At 41.2% G+C, this 15,921-nt stretch overlaps 3 protein-coding genes across 3 annotated transcripts; 2 read left to right on the forward strand and 1 right to left on the reverse strand.

Moving 5' to 3' along the window:
- Positions 1-377: 377 nt before the first annotated feature.
- On the reverse strand, positions 378-14,657 carry LOC145778761 (uncharacterized). The gene is made up of 4 exons (XM_082590337.1): positions 14,514-14,657; positions 3,408-3,554; positions 2,559-2,686; positions 378-2,247 (listed from the first exon to the last, which is right to left on the reverse strand). The coding sequence occupies exons 1-4, from the start codon at positions 14,655-14,657 to the stop codon at positions 1,662-1,664; spliced, it is 1,005 nt and encodes a 334-aa protein (XP_082446463.1). The 3' UTR covers positions 378-1,661.
- Positions 12,038-14,302, forward strand: LOC145778279 (uncharacterized). The gene is made up of 5 exons (XM_082589741.1): positions 12,038-12,475; positions 12,811-12,947; positions 13,074-13,163; positions 13,442-13,648; positions 13,899-14,302. Exons 1-5 carry the CDS (start codon positions 12,038-12,040, stop codon positions 14,050-14,052), a joined length of 1,026 nt encoding a protein of 341 aa, XP_082445867.1. The 3' UTR covers positions 14,053-14,302.
- LOC145778925 (uncharacterized) lies at positions 14,472-15,855 on the forward strand. Its single transcript, XM_082590514.1, has 2 exons — positions 14,472-14,709; positions 15,094-15,855. Exons 1-2 carry the CDS (start codon positions 14,472-14,474, stop codon positions 15,801-15,803), a joined length of 948 nt encoding a protein of 315 aa, XP_082446640.1. The 3' UTR covers positions 15,804-15,855.
- The last annotated feature ends 66 nt before the right edge of the window (positions 15,856-15,921 follow it).

A 15,921-nucleotide genomic window follows, 5' to 3' on the forward strand; every position in this document is an offset into this window, starting at 1 on the left:
GTTTTCTATCGTATTTACCGGACTTCATCCTTTGCAACACGTGGGAATCAATAAGCAGGATTGCGTAATCACAAAGACTGCTCGCAATGCGTAAATAATTAAATACACACACACTGGGTTGTCTGCGCATGCGATGTCTGTGTCACTGCGCATGCGAAAATGTTGCTATAATTTCAGTACATTTATAAACGATAAAATCGGAGCTTTGTGAATAAATATCGCTGCCGAAAAAATATCGTATCGTATGTAAATATCGCCCAGCTCTACTCAGTACTGCATTTTTTTAAGAAGTATCTTGATTTGGGACCAGAGAATCTCATTCGTACCGGGCGAAGATTAATCTTGGTCCTCTCAACGACCCTGCCTTCGACGAACATCTCCAAGCATAAATTTTGCCCAAACGTGCCAGTTTTCAACGCAAATTAGTGGCTGTTCAAATCTTCAACGATGTTATATTTCTGTTTATCGTCAACTTATATCACACTAATACGAGTATGAGAGTACATTCAAGAAAGTCGATCGTTTAACAAGATTAAAACCAAGCGGACTTGTCTGCAAAAACGATTAGCCTGTGGCCTAGTATTATACTTCAAGACCGACATACAGCCAGTAAGTCCAATGTCTTTTGCTTGTAGAATATAATAAAGCGTAGGCAAACCAAACCAGAATGGCATAATCGGTTGCAATCCTCAACGGTACACACTACACACGTATATTATGTGAATGATTTGCCCCTTGGCACGAAGTTACTCGGCTGAGAAGCGCCGTGAATTGTGGTAATAGACATTAAGTAGGCCACACAAAATCTAAACGGTAAACTTTACACTGTGCATTACATAATATTTTTCTGGTAGGCCTATTTAAAACTTATTTTTCTTCGATTAAGAATTACAGCAGGCGACTTATTGCGAAGGTCAATTCCAAGAACAGGCTTTACTTTCCAAACAAAGTTCCTACACAGCATTGGTTTACAACTAAGCTAGCGCTTGTAACATCAGAAAGGATAAAATTGTCACACACATCGGTTGTTGAAATCAACCAAAATTTTACTAAAACAACAGAAAAATGTCCAGTTTTAATGAGGCAAGCTTCAAGCGAGTTATGCTGCTCGCACAAATGTGTAAAGATCTTTTATTTGGTCAATCAACATATTATTTGAATAAATAACGCTCTTCGTTCAGCTGATCGAACAACGACACAAAAGTAATACTGTCAAATAAAAGGTAACCTACACTGTTTGTAACAGGGGAAGGTTGTTCATTTCCTCAAATGCAAAACAGTAAAAAAATACATGAATTTGTACTGGATCGTTTGTTTGCAAGAAATCACCCAGATAAAAATAACTTTAAATCTACAGTATCACAAAGTAAAGTGGCATACCTGGATTCAACACATTCATTTTTATAATGCAATTGCCTGACAAGCATTTACACCGAGCATGTACTTTACACATTACTTTGTGCATGATTGAAGCTGCATATGTTGAATCTGATAATGTTACTTGGTTTTGTGTGGTTGTGGTACAAGACGAATTTTTTACCAAATCTTCATGTAAATATATAATTTAAGAATAACAGCTTCCCCAGTTTCAAAGCACCATGGATGGAAAATAGAAACAAAAACAATGTTTTTATATCTGCTAAGAGCAAAGACTGAAGGTTTTATTCATTGTCTTCTTCCATGGCTTCTAAAGAAACCGCATTATGAGTGCTGCAACGAGTTAACATCGAAACTTGTAAGTCGTTGGATGCGCGAATTGGCTCAGAAGAAGTTCTTGTTAAAGTTGGTGTTTGCAAGAACACATTATTTTGCACGAGAAGGTTGCTATTCAATGAATCGTCCGACCCCAACGGCATTCGGCGACTGACTTCACGAGGTGGAATAATATCGGCTACTTGGTGTGATGAAACATCGTTACATGTAGTTTGTTGGGTTGCAGAGCTACAAGAAGAGTTTGTGAGAACAGAGCTGCATGAAGGTTGTAGATTAGGTTGGTTTGTGTTTGGAGCTTCAAGACCTGCAACTCCCTTTTTGTGTGCAGTGACTAAATCTCTTTTGATCTTTCGCTTTCTGGAATTTCTGTGTCGTTGATACTGAACTTTGTTTTTTAAATCTATAACATAAACAGAGCCAGCAACTAGGACGTCTACGGAGCTAGCGTCGTTTGCATGGGCAGCCTCAATTTCCTTGCAGGTTCTATCATCGTACTGCCACCAACCATTGTAACCTTGATAAAACCATACATGCCTGAAAAAACAAAATTACACCGTAAATACATGACATTCTCATCAGCTGAAATTGTTACTAAACAACTTTTTACACAACTGGCTTAGATTGAAATTGTTTGTATATTGGTGCAATTATTCGCTAGTGCTACTCTGTGTTTTTTATGTGATGGCCAATAACATAAAAACCTAATTTTTCAACATGTCCCGACAATCTTACAACATAGAAGTGTAATATTGTACACAGCACTTAACCATTAACAAACCCTGCAAAAGCTAGCATACAACTGATAGTGATATCAAAATTTAGTGGTGACTAAAGTGTTATATTACCTTGATTCAGATGAACCAGAATCACCAATGGAGCCGCTTTCCTTTGTGAAAAGTGATGGTTTTGAAATAAAATCATCTGGAATTGCGGCCCGACACAGTGCACATTTGCGACTTTGCATAGCTGTTCCCTAAAATTATAATTGAAGGCTATAACAGATCGTTTGAATCTACACTGTGAAGTAAGCAATGATCATGCTGCTAAAAGCAAAACTTATTCAACTTATAATTGAAGGTTTGAGAATGCAATTATACGGTTTTTTTACTCTGCAGTTTTTATAAAAAAATAAGTTTATCTGGGAAAGGTGCAAACCGTTGCTAATTTTAACTATATGTTTCTTACTAGTTAGTTGTAACTATATGAACAAACTTATTAAAATAATTCAACTGTAGCACAATGCCATAACTTTGACTTTAATAAAACTACGTCGCTAGATATGGTGATGCTATAATGCTTAATTGTGAGGTTTCATCTGTAGTTGCTTCTAAATGATGCGGCAGTGCAATAAAGGTAAAATTCATCAGTGGAAGGACATACTTTAAACAGTAAGATTGAAAATTTAATTAAACATACACATGTGCAGGAACTTAAAAATAATGTGCGGAATCCATTATAATATTATACTGCACCAACTTAGAGATAGAAAATTAAGGTTGCAAACATAACCTACACTAGAAACACGTGACACAAAAAGAACATTAGATTGATAAATGAGATAAAAAATTTGTTGCATGGCTGAATTGCATGGAGACTGCTAAAATGTTTGATGGTATAGTAACTACCGGTGTAGTAGACTATATATTTTTTTGTTCTAAAAACATGCATTGTTCAAAGTACGTGAGGTGAGTTACCTTTGCACACAAAAAGCAAAAAACGTGCAAACAGGGTAATTCCACTGGTTGGAGACAGGGCTGTAAACAAATTGCACATTCCGGCATATCTTCTCGCATTTCAACAGAAGCTTGTATATCACTCTTCTCCATTTTAAAAACAAGTTCCTGATCAGCAATTCAATATATTGTAATTCTTGAAACAAATGCACTTTGATAAATGTATATTCACCAACGACGGTGAAGATGCTGATAACATTATTATCAGAAAAATGATGAAGCAAAAGAAAGTGAACTTTTGAAAAATCTTGCACCAAACCAAAGAAGTACTATATTAGATAGGTGTAGTTGCTGAAACGAGAAGTGGCAGAAAGAAGGAACAAGCCACACACTTGATATCCATATGCTTGGGGTTCCCAACCTTTTTACGATCTCGTACCACTTGGACGCTCTGTACTGCCAAGCGTACCACTTCTTGCAGAACAACTAATTGGATCGAATCGTATTTTATTGATAAAAATAATATTGGTGTACTAAAATAACACTAAAGCACCACAACTAAATTTAATGAGATTTTTGTTTAGGCAGTGGCTATTTGACCGGCTCCAGTCTTTGAATCTGAAACACTATTTGACCGGTCATGACGTATTCTTTTTTCTTTTTCTCTTTCAAAGCAAAAGACGAAAGGAGAAGAAAAAAATGCCTATATATATGTATAAGTTGTAAATTCAACTATTTTATTCAACCGAGTTTGTGGCGTGTGCAATTTTTCTTGGGCTGGTGTTCGCAAGTGAATGAGCTCGATACTAGCTCGAAGCGCTTATTTTTTTAACTAAATTTTGACCCAAATTGAACTCAATTGTTAGGCTGTTGCATTTTTGTGGTCAATTCTTAATTCAAGTAGATTTTATTGCGACCATGTTTGCCGAACGACGCATTACAAACGGTACCCGGTCAGTTGGTCGACAGGACAATTGGTCGACAAGACAGTTGGTCGACAGGACGTTACGTCGACAGAACAATTCATTTTAGGGTTAGGGTTAGTTAACTAACCTTAACCCTAACCTAACTCTAACCCTAACCCTAAAATGAATCGTCGTCGACCTAACGTCCTGCCGACCAACTGTCTTGTCGACCAATTGTCCTGTCGACCAAATGTCTGTCGACCAATCGACCGTGCACCTTACAAACACGGTCACATCCTCTTACGACGAACGGAAACTTACCCAGAGAAATTCTCAAATTCCAGCAAACTAAAAATACTCTAACTTTATTACTTATATTTGAAAAGATGTAAAAAAGCTACTCGAATCAAAAATTGACCACAAAAATGCAGCAGCCCAACGATTGAGTCAATTCGGGTCAAAATTTAGTTTAAAAAAAAAGCGCTTCGGGATAGTATCGAGCTCATTCAGTTGCAAACACCAGCCAGAGAAAAATCGCACGCGCCACGGACTCAGTTGAATAAAATAGTTGAATTTACAACTTATATAGGCACTTTTTTCTTCTGCTTTCGTCTTTTGCTTTGAAAGAGAAAAAGAATACGTCATGACCGGTCAAATAGTGTTTCAGATTCAAAGACTGGAGCCGGTCAAATAGTCACTGCCTTTTGTTTACTGTTCACCAATTGACCGATGCGCGGTGTAGGCTACATTTGCGAACAGCGCATCGAAAGTCATTCCCGGGCACACCTAGTCGGTTTTGAGTTTTTGAGTTGATGTCCATCATGACTGAAAATCCCTGCTCGCATTTCCACGAGGAAGGGAAAATCAGTAGCTGTGGAACCTGGGGGTTTTTTTTTGGTCATTTATCGGTCATTGACCGATTTTGTAGCAAAATGTCCGAAAAAAAAAATATAGTCAATTGACTATATATGACCAAAATAAATAAAAAATGACCGAATTTTTTCAAGTCATTTTGTGCAAATGACCGAAAAGTCTCAGCAAAAAAAAAAACCAGTGTGGAACAGTATAGGAAGCTAGCGTTGAACATGAAGAAGCCATACTGAGCCAGAAGTTTATTGGAGAACATTCCTTGTAACTGTTATTTAATATTTTATGCCGATCTATTTTAGCTTACAACCAGCAATCCAGCATTATTCAACGCTGTTTGTAGCTTATATATAAAACAGTAGATGATATCTATCAAGAGCAATCATTTGACATAATTAACGCCCACTGCCCACAGCGTTGTACAGCTTTTCAAAGCTACTGTGCTTCTTGTTGACAATTGACATGACCTGTATTTTAAAGATCGTAATGATACGAAACAACGGATGCAACCTAGTTCGTACCATGAATAGTTCGTACCCTCAGTTCGTACCTTGAAAAGATCGAGAGAAAAAATTAAAAAAGCCAAAGTCGCTGATCGCAGTTTCGGCAATCATTTTAAAATTTTCCCTCAGAAAAGATCGTGAGGAAAATTAGCTTCAAGCCGAAGTCCGCTGATCGCAGTTTCCGCAAACATTTTTCCGCAGTTTCCGCTAACCCTAACCATAGAGTAATCTATGCTCTAACCCTAACCTTCGCTTTAACTTTTTCTCTCGATCTTTTCAGGGTACGAACTGAATGTACGAATGGTTCAAGGTACGAACTAGGTTGCACCCATACTACGTAGACCTAGGCCTACTACTCACAAACTGGTGTTAAGTACTATTTGTTAACGGCTATCATCTTATTAACTGTATTCAAGTCGGCCTATAAACTTCTTCTTCGTCGTATGAGCTGTTCTTCTGGACTATATGTTTGGGCATGATGTCATCAGCCACTCGACAGTCTCGTCATCCAGGGCCTTCAGTCCAGGCGCTCCATGTGGTGGTTGATGGATTGGGCAGTCATGGACGACATGATCTACTGTCTGGTCTGTGGCGCCACACTCGCATCCCGGTGAGGGAGCCAGGCCCCATTTGCACATGTCTGAACGAAAGCGACCGACGCCGGTTCGTAGGCGGTTAAGCCGGACCCACGCAAGTCTTGCGAGGGACATTCCCGGAGGGTGGGGATTGACGTCGGGTAGGAAATCACGGAGTCGGGAGGTGTTGTTTTGCCACTCCATGTTCCATGTGTAGTTCGTCCAGTGTGCCGCACTTATTCCAAGATCTTCAACGTTGTTCAGAAGCTGTCGTGCGGCGGGCACAAATGGGCGTCTTGATTTCAGTCGCTGCTGTCCTCCAGGTAGGCGCTGGAATGTACTGTGGAGGAGGTGGTCGGGGTCCAGTGCGCGACGAGCAAGGGAAATCATGGCTCCTTTACGGCGAAGCTCAGCAGGCTGGATGCCTGCAAGGATGGGAAGGCAGTCCGTTGGAGTGGGACGCAGGCATCCAGTCACAGTGCGTAGTGCGTCATTGATGGCGGTGTCAATGTGGCGGATGTGAGAGCTGCGGCACCACACTGGTGCGCAGTACTCAGCGGTAGAATGGACAAGGGCCAAGGTAGCTGTGCGAAGGGTTTTTGCATCAGCTCCCCAGCCGGAACCCGCCAGCCGCCTCAAAAGTGCAACGCGCGCAGATAGTTTTTTGCGCAGTGACTCCAGGTGTCGTCGGTACGTGAGTGACCTGTCCAGGGTTACGCCGAGGTAAGTGGGTTCGGCGCAGTATGGTAGGTGTTCGTCATCGGTGGTAATGTTGATCTCACGTTTTGCTTCCTTGTTGTTTAGGTGGAAGGCCGCCGACACTGTCTTTGCCTTGCTGAGCTGTAGCTTCCATTTCTGGAGATATGTTGATATAGTTGACATGTCCTGGCTTAGGTTCCTCTCCATTGACTGCCAATCTCCGGCTGGATGCAGGAGAGCCAGATCGTCTGCATAAGCATACTTCCTGGAGATGGTGTCAGGCAGGTCATAGATGTAAGTGTTAAAGAGGAGGGGAACCAGGACAGAGCCCTGTGGGACGCCGTTCCTGAGTCGACGTAGTCTACTTCGTCGGCCGCTACCGGTGGAAAGGGTAAAGCTGCGGTTTTGCACAAGTTCCATAATCATATGGACCATGTGCCTGTCAGGAAGGAGACGGAGTAGTTTGCAGGTAAGGCCGCTGTGCCATACAGTGTCGTAGGCAGCCGTGAGATCGACAAACACGGCGCCAGCCTTCTTTTTTGCCGAGAAGCTGTCCTCGATGTCTTGGGTCATCAGAGTGACCTGGTCTACAGTTGATCTTCCATGGCGAAAGCCGGCTTGTTCCCGAGGGAGCTGAGGGTCTATTATCGGTTCGACACGGGCGTAGATAAGTCTTTCGAGTATCTTAAAGGGGATACAGAGCAGAGAGATGGGGCGATAGCTCTTCGGATCCCCTGGGGGCTTCTTCGACTTTGGGACTGCAACCACTAGGGCTCTTCTCCAGATTCTTGGGATGCGCAGGTGACGCAAGCAGCAGGAAAGGAATTCTTTTAACCAGGACCTCATAGAGGGGGCAGCTTGGAGTATTAGTTCCGGGCATAGGTGGTCAAGGCCCGGGGATTTGCCTGGCTTTAGGTGCTGGAGGGCGGAGGCAAATTCTTCTTGGGTAAACTCACCAGAGATGTTGCCCTCGACAGGTGTTGGGACCTTCCAGAGGTCTGTCATTTCCTTGAGGACGGACTTGTCTGATTCACGGTCTCTCGTTCTGTGCACTCCATTTTTCACAAGTTGTGAGGCGATGGCATTTGCTGAAATGGGGCATTGGCGACGAGAGGCACGTGATCTGCCATTGAGGTTGTTGAGTGTACTCCAAGCTGTGCGGCTGGAGTGCGTGAAGTCGATTGAGTCTATGGCTTCTGTCCAGCGCTTCTTCCTCTTTGAATCCAATCTTGCCAGCAGGGCTGTTGCTGAGTTGGTGGTGGCGGTACTCTGGGGGGAACGGAGGAAGTCGCGGTAAAGCCTGTCGCACTCCACATCCCAGCAAGGTATGTAGTTTTTCCGTCGACCTCGCGGGATGGAGTCTTTTGCCGCAGATATGATTGCATCACAGAAGTCCTGGTAGGCTTCATCCACTTTGATGGTGTGTGGGGATGGGAGGTACTGCGTAGCTTCGTTTGTGAGGAAGCTGTAGTATTCCCAATCGGCCTTTCTGAAGTTCCATCGCTTGACAGGCTTGCTCGGAATAGGTGTGGCAAGCAAGGGGGCCGTGATTAGCGAGGGTCGGTGTTGAGACCTTGGGAACTTCTCTAACACACGTCTGTCCGGCTGGCGATCATCGGGGTCATCACTTGCGAAAGCCAGGTCTGGGTTCGTGCCAGTGTTCCAACGACCGGAGTGGAAGCTCGGTGCGCCCTTAGGATCATATAAGAGGGCGAGGTTGTTGTTGGTTGCCCAAGCGGCCAGACTATCTCCGTCGTTGTTGATGGAGTTGTACCCCCAGTCAGTGTGGTGGCAGTTAAAATCGCCAGCGTAGAGGCTGGGGTGGGGGAACACTGGGATGGCTGTTGATGTTATCCGCGAAGGTGGGGGCTTGTAGAGTGTAGACATTGACGATGTTGTAGCCTGCTACATCTACACAAAGCCACTCGATCTCCGATTGAGCTTGGGATTGGTCAACCAAGGACCAGCTCAGCCGGTCATGGACAAACGTGGCGAGGTCGTGTTTCCCGCTGCAGGTTGCGCCTGCGAGTGTGAAGTTGGTTATTACCAACTTATCCACAGATGTACAGTGAGTCTCCTGGAGGAGGATGATGGGGGCTTGATGCTTGGTGGCCAGGTGCTCGATGATGTTGAGCTTGCTGGCCGTGATGCCCTCGGTGTTCAGCTGCAGTACGGTGGGTCGTCGGTACTATTCGACAGTGCGAGCACTGCCGTGCCCTGAAAAGGGCATTTTCCTACCCACCCTGCGCTGAACAGTCTCATTAGCTCTTGTTTGACAAGCTTCGTTTCGCATACGTATTTTGTATAATTTCGTATGTTACTGACGGGGGGGACCACGTGAAGGTGCTTGTCTTCCTCCCCTATAAATAGGCCTATAAACTGACTGATTTTGTTAAGGTTTAAAGTTATATACTATGATTAGGCCTACTTTTAGTGTTACCGCTTCGTCTTTTATGCTAGATGTTAGAAGTTGTTGTTTATGTATAGTTTTTGGTGCTCTTCCACAAGACGCCCTGTTAGTCAATTAGGGTTGCCAGAGGTTAATATAAAAAAGAGCCCAAGCTTATGCAAAAAGTAGCCCAATTTTTTTGGGGGTTCTAAAATGGAGCCCAAAATGGAGCCCAAGCAAATAGATAGGCTAATATACAAAATTATTCTGGAGCGCTTGATCATCAGTCCCAAATTTTAAGTGTTTTTCCAGTTCTTCACATCTTTCAAACAGATTGGCAACCATGCATTCACCCGATAGCCCAGTTAATTGGTACTGTACTTGGTTAGCGCATAGCGCGTTACTTCAAGAACAAAGAAGCTTCAAGATCAAGCGGCACTGGTTCGACTCTCGGGGTGTGCGCTTGAGCAACTCATTTTCAGGACTGCTCTCCATTCAGTGGCACCTAATGGATGGGATAATTCCCCGACGACAACACTTCAACAATCGACAACTTCACTCTGTCAATCTCGGTGACCGGGCCTGCGTCAGTAATTTAAAGCCTCTACAACAGGGGCGGGCAAATTCTCCAGTCGGCGGGCCTGATATGGGAAAATGAAGTACTTGGCGGGCCGGATTCATGAATCGCTACATTAATCGCGTATTTATCTACCTAGACAAGGAATAAATCGTATTTACTGTAATATAATGTAAACTTTAAGTTTAAAGCATAGAGACCAAAAACAGTATTTAATGAATTTATATTAACAAATAACGTAGTGTACTTCAATCATTAGATGCTAAAGTCAATGAGACATCTGTGATGGAATAAAGTTGTCAACAAGTTCATTGAACTCTGGCTGCATGTCCGACATAGAAACCCTCAGTAAAGTCTGCACGTGCACATCAGTGAGATTGGATCGCAGATTTCTCTTGTTAATGTTCATGGCCCAAAATTTTTGCTTGCAAATGTAGGCTATGTAGACCCGAACAGAACAAGTAGTTTCATGGCCATCTTTCTCAGGTTGGCAAACTTGGACTCATTCAGTGACGCATAAAATTTGTCAATGCCTTTAGATAGGAATATCTCTTTCAGGGTAGAGTCACACTGCAAATCAACCAATTCCAGCTGTAAAGCATCCGGCACCTTTTCAAAGTCAGTTGTAAAGGGTGATGAAAAGATATCAAACTCAGAAGAAAGTTTCTGGAAGTCCGCAAAACGACAACCAAATGCATTGTCTAGTGCAGATATCATATTGGTGTAGCCTACCGTATGTCTCAATTGTCATCATCTGGGGTGCCATAGTTTTGAGTGTTGGAAAGTGTGTTGTGATATTCTGATTGAACTCGTGAGAAAACAGTTTTAGCTTCACCCTGAATGTCTTCATTGTTAAGTATATTTCGTGAGCAAAAGTGCCCTTCCCTTGGCTTGAGCTTGAAAGAGATTCTTACAAGAGATAAAGAAAAAGGATGGAAGGGCCCGTTTATGACAGAACATAACATGCTTGTCACTTGACTAAAAACAGAAAACAAAAAACTAAAGAATAACTAACAGTAGCTATTATTTGACGTACCGGTAGTAAGCAAGTAGTGGGGTATTACGTCAGAGTGTGGCAGCGCCCACATTATCACGTAAAGAGCGGAAACTGTCTGCGGGCCGCTCTAAATCTGGTCGCGGGCCGTATGTTGCCCGCCCCTGCTCTACAAGTATGCGAAACTGCCAGGATTAAGCTATTCAAGAAGCTTTCCCAGTCCGCGGATAAAGATTCAATCAATCAACTGTTTGTTAAAATAACTACAAACAGGTAGGTATCTAAACACAAAAAATGCCTTCACTAGCCTTTTTTTCTCATCTTTCTACATTTTGTAAAAACTTTATTAAGGTGTTGCGACCATGCCATAACTGATTGTCCTGCTTTGGCATCATGCACGTTATAGCATCCGTGTTTTGTCGCTTCTACCTTTTTCTAGACCCCTGCTATGTTTGACATACATTGTTTTTCGTTGCGATGGTCAGAAATAAAAACAAATCTGAACTGATGTCAGAGGTGGGCAGTAACTAGTTAAAAAAGTAACTAGTTACATAACTAGTTACTTTTTGAGTAACTGTAACTGTAACTTTGTTACTTTTTTGAAAAAGTAACGATAAGCAGTAACTAGCTACTATTTTAGCGTTTTTCAACAGTTACTAGTTACAGTTACTTGATTTCCCAAACAAAGATTTTTTCGTTTGTTTTTCAGCTTATGGCAGTTTTTTTCGTAGTGGTCAAATTATTTGTTTGGGAGAGATTATAGGAGTTCGGCGACAAGGGAGGTTATTTACAGAAAGGAGCTGTGTAAACTGCTAGATAGGGTTTTGCGGCATACCAGCGACAGAAATGAGGCGGTGTAAACAGCTAGATAGGATTTTGTGGCGTACCAGAGATAGAAGGTAGAATTTTGCAATGTTCTATACAGATTGATGTCTTTGACAGCGCAATCCTTTGTTTGTTTCTCTACTAAACTGTCTATTTTTTAGAAATTTCACGTTCTCCTTCTTTGTAAAGCGATTCTTTTTTTGTAGATTGTGGTAATATAGCTTTGAAAACAGGGAGATGAGGTAGTCAGTACTCAGTAGTCGAAATGGATAAGTTTCTGTCTAAAGTATCTGAGACGAAAACAAACCCCAGTGGTAATGGTAGCCGGTCTGATTGTGCTGGAACAGGAAGCGGATCATCAGCATGAATATGAAGTTGTTAGTGGACACCAGTCTGACCCTCCTTGTTCTACACCAGGAAATCCATGGCCATACCTGCAAGATTATTTTGAATTTCTTGGACATAAGCCTGATCAAAAGAATGTTGAAGTTTCGTGTAAATTATGCAGGCCAAATTTGAAGAAGCTGTCTGCTAGCATTACATCTTTAAATAATTTAAAGAAACATGTGCAGTCTTGTCACCCACATGCCTGCAAAAGATTCCAGCTATGCATAAATGAGAATAAAAACCGGAACAAAAGAAAACGGGAAGACGAAACTGGTCAACCACCAAGAAAGAAATCTACACAGATCTCATTGAAGAGCTGTATGGTGCAAGCACAACCCAAAGTTACACAAAAATTGTACGAAAACAAAGTATGTACTATAAATATATATTTTTCTGATTAACCTATTCAAATAACAAAATTGCAGAGACTATGCAGTGAGCTTTCGCTCTGAAAACAGTCTCCATACATAATAACATAATTGCCTATATATTTATAATGTTACTATGCCAGCGATCGGGTTGATGGATTCTGATACCAGATAATGAAGTTTGCTACCGTATGTGATTTCGCTTGTGTTTGTTGCTACATGAGTAAAATGAATGCCTACAGAATAGAATGTAATGTATAATGATTTAACATATTGTTTTGTTGGATTTTTTGCCCACTTTGCTCGATGTATGTGCAACTTCAACTACCTTTTAGGTTGTCAATGTGTTTGTGGACAATATGATGCCATTTGGTATTATAGAATCGGCATCATTCCAAGACTTCGTTGAAACGTGCATTCCAGGAAAAAATCCAATGTCACGACGTACCTTGACCAGACGAATTGAAGATCGGTATGTCATAAATACGATATAATATAATTGTTTGTGTTAATAATACCATTAAAAGACTACAAATATAGGAAAATATTACTGAAAGTTGTTTCTTGCACGCGGTAAAACAGTTGTACTATGATTTAGATACCATGAGAAGACAATCCAACTGCAAGAAAAACTTTCACAAGTTAAGTTAGTGGCAACCACTGCAGATGTGTGGACCTGCAGATCTCGGTATGGATAGGTGTTTTGTACTAAATTTTAGATTTAATACTGCATTTCCATGTCCGCTTTACAAGTCTTAGACTTATCTGTAGGACTTGTTATGTCTAATAAAGCCTTAATTAGCTTTCGCTAAAATCGGATGGTGTTACAATGTAACCCTGAAGCCTCTTGCGCTGTAAAGACTCAGATATTCCACAAACGTGTGTTTAAATTAGTCCTAATGGAAGAAAATAATTTACGCATTCTGTTCTATCGATACTATCACTTATTATAAACAAAATCTTCAGATCATACTTGGGTATGACAGTACACTGGATTGATGAAGAGACTCTGCAAAGAAATAAGGGGATACTGGCTTGCAAGCGCTCAAAAGGATCACACACTTACAACATATTGGCCGGCTTGATGTCTGAAATTCACTGGAATTACCACATAGAAAACAAAGTTACAAAAACCACAACGGATAATGGTTCCAACTTCGTAAAAGCATTTAAGTAAATATCATGCTTTTATCAATTTTATTCTAAATAAGGCATATAAAAATATTGGTTACAACTTGCAATGAAAATTGGAGTAGGCTACCGGTAATGCTAAAACTGGTTTTTAAAGCATTGCAATCTGCTACTAATACCATCCCATTTTTTCAAATTATCGTATAATGTACAATTCTACACTGTTTATCCTTGCGTAACAGTCAGGACTCTGGTGAAAAAGCATTGATATAATGATATTTGATCTTTGTAGTGTTTTCGGAGTGCTGGAAAGCAACAACGATGATGATGAAGTAAATGAAGTTGAAGTGTCAGATGAAGTTACTGAAGACGATCATGTTATTGTTGAAGAAATAACAACCATATTGAAAAGTATGAACATTAATATTGTTTCACATTTCAAGTAGGGTTGTAGTATAGTTAACCACTTCAAGTTAGTGTACAATACTTTATAGCCTCCTGTTTTACAGTGGGTCGTTGTGAGGAAGGTGATGATATAATGTTGGAATTGCATTACCAAAACATGGGCGGTGTGCTGCCCACACACTGAACCTTGTTGCGACAGTCGATGCTGATAAAGCTCTGGGAAAATGCTCCATATACAAAAAGCTATATCGTAGTGCTTTTGCAAAAGCCCAAAACTTGTGGAACAAACAATCCAGGCAAGCCTTTACTTCTATTCATTCTATATTCTATTCTATAATTCTCGAACTTAAGTTGTAATGTTCTTATGATTCTTATGTGTTGTAAACTGTAAACAATAAAACATAGTTAGAAAAGCTGGTGCAATCGTACAAACTGACCAAATGTTTCAATCTGTGTCCGTATGCTTACTGGAGAAATAAGAAATGATATGCTGTTACTGTACCTGTTTTGCAGGAGTAGCAAGGTAGCAGATGAAATTCAGAGTGAAGTTGGGATATTGCTCAAAGTGCCTACAATCACTCGCTGGAACTCTGTGTTTGATGCTGTAGCACGTTTGCTCACAGTATTTGACAGTCGAGAAAAACATGATGGGCTTCAGCGAGCATGCAACAATCTTGGTTTAACAGCTTTTACCAAAAGTGAGTAGGCTAATGAATATCTGTTAGGACTGATATTGCTACTGTATTTGCAAAACAATATATCGCTAAGTGCAATGTTAGTGGCGTAGCTCAGTAGCTTGCCTATAAGCGAAAATTTGTTTGGTCTACGGTTCAAGAACATGACGCTCACTCAGAGGTCGTGTGCTTGGTGCCCTGGCCCTGTGGAAAGGCACGTTGTGTTAGTTAGCCTACCTCTGGTGGACAACAGCAGTTTCAAATTTTTGGTTATAAATTATAAGTTGTAACCATACAAAAAAGTTAATAAACAAGTCAAACAGACTGCAATTATCTTGATATCTACGAAAGTGGGCTCTGGCAATTGCTCGATAGTTTCTCTAAAAACAGTTTTCTCTGTTCTTTCAGGTGATGTGGCTTTCCTGAAAGAATACCATTTGGTAATGCGACCAATATGCCAATCTCTGGACATTCTTCAATCAGAAGATAAGGCATATATGGGTATACTGCTACCAACCTTGGGCATGACGCGGAAAAGATTACAAGAACTACGGGACAGCAACAAGGTGGCTGTCTGTCTGCCATTACTTACCCGATTGTTGGAATCTTTAGAAAACAGATTTGGTCATGTTTTTGATGATGGTGACTGCCAGCTAGCTGCTGCGTTTCACCCACAGTTCAGACTTTCTTGGCTTGCTTGGCTTGACAAGGGTGAAGAAATTAAGGCGGCTCTGCATCTCAAAATGGTTAACCTTTTACAGCACCACAACAATTTCACCATCGACAATGCAGCAAGCATCTGTGACACTGATGTTGACAAAGACAAGCATGAAACAGATGACTTTTTTGCTCCGTTATTTGAAAACACACAAAAAAAGGAAGCAAGTGCAGCAAAAATTTTAAATGAATTTCTCGAACGTAACCCAACAAAGACGGTTACGTCTGATGCATTCCCCAATGACGCAATGAGGCGTTTATTCTTGCAATACAATACCCCTATCCCTTCCAGTGCTGCTGTTGAAAGACTGTTCTCCCTTGGAAAAGACATTTTGAAGCCAAAGAGAGCTGGACTTAGCGACCAACATTTTGAAATGCTGATGTTTCTGAAAGGAAATTGACGTTGTGCCTCTTGGCTCATTTTAGATACCCGTATAAAAATTTTGATACGCCCTACTGGCTACTACTTATATATATAGGCTACGGAGTGTCATGTGCATGTCGTTTTTTCAATTTTTT

The sequence above is a fragment of the Aplidium turbinatum genome, chromosome 10, assembly GCF_918807975.1.
Source record: "Aplidium turbinatum chromosome 10, kaAplTurb1.1, whole genome shotgun sequence".
In the NCBI taxonomy this organism is placed as follows: domain Eukaryota; kingdom Metazoa; phylum Chordata; class Ascidiacea; order Aplousobranchia; family Polyclinidae; genus Aplidium; species Aplidium turbinatum.